We start from the raw sequence: 9,375 nt of genomic DNA on the forward strand, positions 1-9,375 counted from the left end.
TGGAATGGAGCTGACAAAAACAGGCATTAAATAGAATAAAAATAGAATTTCTAAAACTAGACTTTGGACATCAGATGGGCAATACATAATCATATTGCACTGCCAGAAACACTAACGAAGAGTAGCTGGGGAGCAGGAGGCTCTAAAGAGCCGACGCTTATCTCCAACAGACCATTTCCCGAAAAATAGTAATTTCAAATTTGTCCACCTGCAATATATGAGGTAGAAAAAAAAATGGGAACTGAGCTTGCTTCAATCACTTTCACAGAGAATGTAGAAGATTCTGCAGTATTATTTCAGATCATCACAATGAATACTGAACAGAAAGTTTAAGATTGATTTACCTGAAGAGTAGACAAATCGAAAAAGTCAGCGTCTTCATCCTTTTCAGGAGGCTCCTCTTGTGACTCTGTAAAAGCAAGTATACCAAATACTTGACTGAAAGTTGTAATTGGAGGGCATCTTAACCAATGAGACAAAAAGCAGCAATTCATGATCACTAGATTAGTCTTCTATCCAGTCTTAATGAAGTCAAAAATTTGGACACTGACTTTTACCATGACAAAATTTAAAAGCTAAGAAAAAAAAAATACAGCTAAACATAAATTCTTCTTAATTCTCAGAAAATTTTCCTATCTGTTTAGTAACTACGTTATCATCTGCAAAGATTAGCTGTATGATATTGCTACTACATTCAGGATAGAATAAATACACAAAAAGGAAAACAAAAAAGCAGAAGAAAGAACACTTTCAAAATACACAGGTATCATACCTACGAAAAAGCCTCCATTCTTTTGTAATATATGAATAAATACTACTTAATAGAAAAATTTAAGATCGTTAGAAAAATATATTCAAGCAAACAAAAGACCAAATAAATGAAGTTTCTTTGAGAAGAAAAGAAAAATTTCATTACCTTCAAAAGAAAAAAAAATCTAGGAGAGGAGAAAGAATGGTCTTGGCTGTTTTTGGCAACTGCTAGGGATGCAGTAAGCAAGCAATGCATCAGTCAAATCTGATAGCTTAGCTACTGTTTTGGGGAGATAAACTAAAAAAAAAAAAAAAAAAAAAAAAACCCAAAAAACTAAAAAAAAAACAAACAAAAAAAAAACAAAAAAAAAAACAAAACTGCACATCACAGAATTTGTAGAAATAAATGCCAAAAGTCTTACCTTTCATACTCATAGCTCTTGACATATGACAGGACTCACTCTTTCTGTGATTTGGTCCTATAAAATCCTTTTCTAGAATCTTAAGACGTTGCCTTCAGAAGTGAAAGAAAATTTTAAAAGATATTAACCAAGAATGAATTCTACTCATTTCCAGCTCTCATGAAACAAAGCTTGCCACTTTTTATGAAATGACATTATGTATTATGGAATGTGCAGTTAATGAAATGTACATCAGGCACATGCTCACACATAAATCACACTTCTAACTTCTTCTACTGAAAGCAAAAACAAAGGAAGTTACCTTTATGATACTGAATTTGGCAGCCATGAAGGTGTTAGTTAATACAAAGCTTTTAGGTGACTATAGTTTTCAGGTAACTAGAACAAGCATTAGAAAAATTACTATATAACAATTCATGCCACATCTATTCTATAGTTATTTAACTAATAATGGACTGAGTAAATTAATAAGTTAATTAATTTTTTTATTTACTTATAAAATATACATTTGGATCAATCTGAAATGTTGGCAACTTAATAACACAGCATTTGATGACATCCCAAGATGCATTTAAAATGTCTTTCACCTGAACCTACCCAAAATGCTAAATCTTCGCACATATATTGCTACATATATAAACATTACACACATACACAGTAAATAAAAAGACTGATCCACAACACTGCAGAATATAAACATTATTTTCTTCATTTACTTAGTACTATATTCCTCATTACATAGTCAAAACTTATGAATTCAAATCACTACATTAACCTCAAAATTCACGTACTTTTTATCTTTTGCTTTTCTTCTATTAATTTCTTCTCCATTAGTGTCATCCACTGAGGAGAACCCTTTCTTTTTACTCATGGTGGTATCAGACTTTCAAAAATGAGATAAAAAATTCACTTTAACATGCACATTTCTTCACTTGAGCAAATATTGCAGTTTACACCACTTACAAAGATTAAAGAGAAAAAAGAAAAGGACAATACATATAAAACATATACCTGTATTGGCTCTGAGAAGTATTTTGAAAATTGCAATATAAAGAACTACCTTCTTTACACTATCCAGCTACCCTGCTAGATATGCTTCTCCATCCCTTAACCTTACGACTACCAGACATGCCAAGCAGTACCTCCACATACCTTCAAATCACATTCCTGCTTATAGCTCCCCAATATGATTATCTGCCTTTTCTGCAGTATCACAGCAGCATAGACTCGTGCTCAGCTTGTGACCCACCAGGTATACTGACCCCGGTTCCCTTTCTGAAGGCCTACTATTGGGCCACTTGTGCTCCCTTCTATGTTTCTGCCTGCGCAACAACTTGTTTTCCTCCTTCCCCCCCCCCCACCCCGCTACTCGATGGAAGCCCTGCTCTTCCCTGGCAACAGGCACCTAGAGCATCCTTACCAGGGCGGTGCCCATGGGGAAGCTTCAGGCGCCCACCATCCCACAAAGAAGCCAGTAAAGAGGCCGCAAGCAAGGACATACCGATAAGACCGGGCGAAGGGAGCAGAGCGCACAACCGCCCCTCAGCCCGCAGCACTACAGCCCCGCCGCCGGCGGCCTCGCCGATCCGCCACGCGCCACAACCGCCGCCACGCGCTCCCCCTCCCCCCGCCGCCAATCAGCGAGCGCCTCCTCAGCCCTGGCTCCCGTCGCAGCCAATCAGGGCGAGGCGTGGCCGGCGGCTGTTGCTGGGGTCCGCCGGGCCTGCGCGCGGCCGTCGCCGCCACGCGGGCGCGCTGAGGCGAGACGCGGCGAGGCGCCAACGGCCGCGGAGGCGCGGCACAGTCCGAGCTGAGCCCCAGTCATCTGCTGGGAGGGCAGGAATGCGTTTAAAGGGGCAGGTGTTTTCTTGGCTAGCGCTCGGTAGGTCAGGATATGGGGTTACTGTGTTGCACAGAGACTCTCAAGATTTGCAGAACAAATAAGAGTAGGAGAGTAGTTTTCAGAGTGTTTCACCACTCATCTTTTGGGTATGGTGAGTTTAGCATGGCATCCTCCAGCTTTCTATATAAATCACCTGCAGCTAAATTCAGTTAGACCCACTGATTTTACCTTCCAGCTGTTAAGACACCTTCTTTGCAAAACCATGAAATAGGCCACCTTTGCAAAGGGATTAAGTTTCCTAACAAAATGTAGGTTATTCATATTTTTTGCGCTATTCACAGTAAAACTAGTTTCTACCCAAAATGTGCAATCTTGAAAGAAAATGGGGTCTTAAACCTTCATTTTAAATTCATTATTTGTGGGACTGGGATTTTGACTCAGCTAATGAGGCAAAGTTAAAAAGTTGACATGAACTCTAGGCTTTCTTAACCACAAAGCGATTGCAGACTGGTGTGGTCAATGCAAACGACGTTAAGTGTATTGAGAAAAGAGCTGAAGAAGAAGACAACAGTTCTATATGCTCAAAGGACAGAGGAAGAACTTCAGGAGGAATAATGTGGAAGAAAGCATGAAGAAAGGAGCAATAAGGTTCAAAATTGGCCAATTCTGTGGAAAGTCCTCAACTAATTCCGTAAAAAACCCAAATGAGGCAAACATGATTTAATTATCTGTGCTTGAATATGTTTTGTAAGATGATTTGGTTGTTAAGGGCAAAAATGCCTACTTTTTCCTTGGATCATAGTTATCCTAAAAGTGATTCTGCTTATAAATGGTTTTCCCCCAAAGCCCTTTTCATTAGCTAGGACCTGATTATAGTCGTCTCTGTAAGATGCTTGTGGAGGTCTAGTGTCAAATTTTACAGCTGTGCCTCATGCACAGTCTGTCTTGCTTTGGTGTGGTTTGGCCTACACAAAGTTTGCTTCTTTTAGTTAATTTAGTGAGGCTGAGGGTTGCTAGGACATTGGGAATGATTTCTGTGAAAAAGGTCTTTGAATGTAGATCCTCCAAATGGTGACTGAACCAGCAGTTTAAAACTATAGTAATCCTGAAATGCAGTGAGACTAACAGGCAACTCTACCTGCTTTCATCTACTCTAAGGACATCAAAAAAGAGGCTATTTGACTTTCAAGTTAAGATTTCAAAGTATCATCCCTTCCTGCGCAAGGAATGATACCAAAAACAAGCCGCTGCCTCATTCTCCTACCCCAAGACTTTTTGCATCCTTTCTACGATCCACTGGCAAGGGAACCTACATCTGTCCTAGCATTACCAACCCTGCATCTCTAATACACAGATGACATCTTTAACATCTAGGCTACAAATTTGGACTCCCTTATTGATTTCTGTGATTCAGTAGCCATCACCTATTCATCAAGCTGTTTCTACACACACACATATCTTACAAAATACAAATACAATCCAGAACACACCTATGTAGGCAAAACCAGAAACCACCCACAGCATATTGGAAAGCCAGTGATGCACAAACAGGCTCTTAGAGTCTGTCAGATTTGTTTTGAGGAGAATACTGTTGTATTCCATCTTGGTGATCTAAAGAAAACCTTTGTCCTATGAGGTGACTGCTTTCAGAATGTAGACCATAGCTTAGAGCAGACAAGCTGCTGACTTACTTTGATACAAAAAGACTCACTCCTGCTGATTGTAACCCCTGGTTACCTATTCCATCCAAGATAATACTACAAAATTCATTAATAACCAATGGTGGGAAAAGAGTATATTTGGAAATTCCCCCATGGCCTCCATCACTGACCTCAAAGTGCCCTCCAGTCTACATAGATTTATTATTGGAATAAAGGCTTCAGTGGAATTAACGTATTTGATGGTAATAACCCCAGGACTGAACAACAAGTGTGACAATTGCCAGTGGATTTCCACAGCTGCTGCCATAAATGTCGTACTATAGCAGAATCAGTAACAATTCTAGACCCCGCATATGTGCCTCACCAAAAATACTCAGTGTCATTTTATCCCCAGGATGCCCTTGAGGAAACCTGTTAGTGAGACTAAAAATCACTACATACCAAACTGAACTTGCACATATAACTTGCAATTACTAGTAACTTGTTTTTTCAAAGGATAACTACAAAATATTTTCAGAAGACAGCCCTCAGAACTGGAATTTATATTTCTCCTTGACATTAAAAGCATAGACTCAGTTTAGATACATTATCATTTTCCCCTTCTTCAGCTAACTTGTGTTCCGCACATGATAAATTAGCCGCCTCTCTGTCCCCTAAGAGCTAACCCCTTCTCTTCTGCTCTACCAGTATTGGTTGTCTTTTCTCTCAGATTTTCTAACCAGTTATCACAATGAAGTTAAAGTCTCATGAGTTTTCCCAACTTCTGTTTAACTTTGAAAATTTCTGCCTATATTTTAGAACTGAGGAAAGGCTTGTGCTCCCAGAATTTTGTCTATTTCTTCCATATTTTATATTGATTTCTAATTGAAAATTAGAAGTTCTTCCTATAAGCATTACTTAAAAACATGCTGATAGTGAATAATGGCTGAGGGTTAGGATGTAGAGTAGTTGATAGGAGACCTCTATCAGGTATAGCAGAGAAAGGGGAGTGATCAGAGGGATTATGGTTAAAGGTCATAATCCAGTTTTAAACCAACAGTGTATGGGACTCTTTAGAAGGTAGCTTAGTGAACACTTTGATGAGAAGCCTAATTAGCTCGTCTTAAAGAATATTGGACTGAAGCACTCTAGAGTTAGTCGCTTAGCATAACTTGTTTAGCATTTGTAGCTAAATTTGCTGAAGCCTTAGGCCTAAGCTGTAAGTTTTCTTAAGAAAAAGAAGGCCCTAGAGCTGGTTCGAGATGGAAAGATAAGGGACTGTAGAGAGAAGTAAGCAGTCTAGCATTAATGAGCACCAGTAAGGAGATGGACTTCAATCTAGGACATGGAAGAAAGAGACGGAGGAACCACAGACTGATTCTGGAGGGCAAAAAAAGGAAGTACAAACGCCAAACAACTATGCAAGAAAGAAGTAACCACAAAGACTAGTTCTGAGAGACAAGGTAAGGGGGTAAAAGAGCCATCAACAACTTTGCAGAAGTGAGATAAGAAGTAAAGAACACACTAGGAAACTACGGAAAGGACCAACTGGAAGCTAGAAGACCTGGAACTCTAATATTACTATTGGTCCTAAACTGTCATGTGGAGGGGGGAGGTTTTAGATTTTAAGGATGTAATTGCCCAGGAATTTCTTTTTTTGGGATCCCTCTTGAGGTACCCAGAGTGAGCTGTAATTACTGCATGTGTGTCATTGAAACTTACTTCACTTTGATTTGGCTTTGAACTTCTGTCTCAGTGGAACCTAGTGTTAGACCCTATTATGGTGGCTGACGATCCTAATTTTCCATAACAGCGCTTTTGTGAGAAGATAGCTCATCCTTTCTTTTCCTTACACTTTAGCTGCATTTAATAAATGAATGAACAATAACAACAAATGCTCATTTTAGTTGTCATTCTCTGCTTAAACTTTATAAAAATTTCTACAGCTGCACATTCTATTCTCTATGCCTGTCCCACAAATTACAAAGGATTATAGAAGATATGCATATATATTATACTGTGAATCCTACATATGATATTTTTGTTTCTATTCAGTGCAAACATAAATAAATAATAAATAAACATACACCACAGCCATTCAGCTTTGTGTTCATATCACTGAAAAGAAAAATGGCAACCTGGTTTACGATTTCAAGAAAGGCAACACAGATTGCCCAGAAAAGAATGAAAATCTTCTACCTGTGCCATTAGCTATTTAGAGAACATTTCCATTGTTTCTTGATTTTACATGACAGTACTTAAAATGCAATGTCAAAAGTGATCAGAATCTTTACAATTAGGAACCACAAGATGGCAGCATGGATTAACTGTAGGTGGCCTATCTTTCCAGCCAGGAACATGTAACAATTACTGTTTCTTCAAATGTGTCCTTTTTTCTCATCCTCTGTATTTTTCCCTCTCTCAGCAAGAATTTCTGTTTTCATGGTTTAGTGGCTTAATGAACTACAACTGTCCAGTGGGCCAATGTTTAGATTGTAGATTCTACAAATAGATGTCTCGGTTTTCTGGTACGTAATTGCTATTGGATTTTTTCTGTAGTGTGGCCATGTGATAGATGTTAAGTAGAAAAATTTTCCTCTGATTATTATGGCAGGGATTGCACATGTGTTTAGAGAAGGAAATAGGCCTCTAGTGTTACTGAAGGAAAGGCCAAATGCAATGAATGCAATGACTCGGAAAAGTTTGTAGACGGGATGTACATACAGCTTTATTGAAAGTATAATTTGATCAATGATTGCAAAGCATGTACAATTGAACTCTCTCATTTCTGAAGTTTACATTACACAAGTTAGGCAAGCAATCTCAGCATGGTGTGGTGTTCTAACAAAAAGATGCTGATTTCTGGGGTTACTGTTGTAATTAACTACTCACAGTTTCTTGCTCATAATATTTTTCTGAAATGCCCCAGACTAGTTCAAATATACTGAAAAGGAGATCAAAGTTTTCAAGGTCATCAGTTTTTTAAAGCCAAGTACATATTAATGATTTCTAAAATTACCCAATATCTGTAGTTTCAGGTCTAACGTTTCAGTTGGTATGTTTTTCAGTGAAGTTTCTATCATTATGAAGTAGTTAACTTTTACAATTATGCTAGCTGCCTGCAACCATTCATGTAAAAATACTGTTTAGTGACTTGCTTATAAAACATTGCTTTCATCACAGTATCTAAAATGACTTTTCATGGCCAGTGTAAGTTGATCGAAATCTGTGCTGCTGCTGAAATTGGAGTGTCCTGCTCTTTTCCCAGTCACAAGTATGTGACCTTTCTCTTGTGTTACCACAATTTTTTCTGGAACTAGATCAATATAGTGCTGTTACGTAACCATTTAGATTTCTCATTGCTCACAGAGAGGACCTTACATCCTTCCATGCACAATCAGTAATTGCTCTTAGACGTGCATTTTTTCATAGTAGAGGTGTCAGCTGAAGTTCTTCTGCATCTCTGCTTCAGGCGCTACTGCATTCTGTCTCCTCTATTGTACTGGAACATCTAACTGTTCATGAAGGCATACAACGTTCTGGGCCAGAAAACTTAACCACGTTAAAATAATGAATTCTGTTATTTTTTGCAGTCCACCATGCGTTCCCCACAAACCACTAAACTACCACAGCTGAGGAAGCAGTGGGGAGCAGAAATGAATCGCTGGGGGAGGGAGGAGAGTGAGAATGACTTTCACCTCAAGAAAAAGGTCTATAGAATTGCTGCCTGTCTTTAAATGGAAGGCTGTTAAGTGTCAGGAAAATTATGCTACACCCTCAAAAATTGTCTTCCAGAAGATGTCACCATGATTGCATATAACCAATACTTACTATATGGTATTTCCCTGTATATAAGTTAATCTGACCACGTAACTGGTCAATAAGCCTTGGCTCATTGAGTGTTTTTATTCAGTAGCTAATATTTATCTAATCTTGTAATGAAATTACTTTAGGATATGTCAGATACTTTCTTCTTACACACTCAGCAACTGCATTAAAGCGAACAAACCACATGTAAATGTAATGGTGGACACAGTTTGGTTCTAGATACTTTTGTGGCAACTATGCTGCATTCATGCTGTTTTCATTAAAGAATCTTTCTCCTTAAGGACATTGCAAGAAATTTGCTCGGTATGTTTTTAGGTATATTAGTAGTAAAAAATAGGACATGAAAATTCATGCATTGAAATGCTTGTTATTTAAAATATTGTTATATTTTTTACAAGACACCTTTAACACTTGAATCAGGCTTTCATCCTTTAAAATTCCTATTTTAAGCTTTTTACTGTGAACATAATACAGTACTTTTTATTTAAACAATAGCATTTTTTCCTTGTAGGGAAATAGGAGCCCAAGGTTGGAACAAGAGTTAGCTTTGTCCATTGTATTTGGATGCTGAATCTGGGAGCCTGATAAAGGCAACACTGCCACAGCTCCATGTCTCCCAGGCCCAGCCTGTAGTGAGGCTGAGCATGTATACCCAATTTTAGTCCACTATTGAAAAGACTAAGATGCACTTTGACCAGGTATTATGAATAATAAGAAGATACTCGGTACTGTAAGACTCCTTAAACCAGCAGAAAACCCTTTTCTGACTTCATCTTTCAATCTCTGAGATTTAACGTGTCTTTACTAAGGACGGTCTTTTAATATTGACACAGATTTGGGTCCTAATGCAGAAATGAATATCAAAGACAGACACTGCTGTGTTCTGCGGGGT

At 38.3% G+C, this 9,375-nt stretch overlaps 1 protein-coding gene across 1 annotated transcript in view; it reads right to left on the reverse strand.

Moving 5' to 3' along the window:
• The window catches only part of RNF17 (ring finger protein 17), a 52,922-nt gene extending 50,879 nt beyond the window's left edge, over positions 1 to 2,043 (reverse strand). Inside the window, exons 1-3 of the mRNA XM_062583848.1 lie at positions 1,964 to 2,043; positions 1,173 to 1,264; positions 345 to 409 (exon numbers count right to left, since the gene is read on the reverse strand). Coding sequence (XP_062439832.1) covers positions 345 to 409; positions 1,173 to 1,264; positions 1,964 to 2,043 — 237 coding nt within the window. The remainder of the gene's footprint in view (positions 1 to 344; positions 410 to 1,172; positions 1,265 to 1,963) is intronic.
• Positions 2,044 to 9,375: the final 7,332 nt, after the last annotated feature.

This window comes from Rhea pennata, chromosome 1 (assembly GCF_028389875.1).
Source record: "Rhea pennata isolate bPtePen1 chromosome 1, bPtePen1.pri, whole genome shotgun sequence".
Classification (NCBI taxonomy): domain Eukaryota; kingdom Metazoa; phylum Chordata; class Aves; order Rheiformes; family Rheidae; genus Rhea; species Rhea pennata.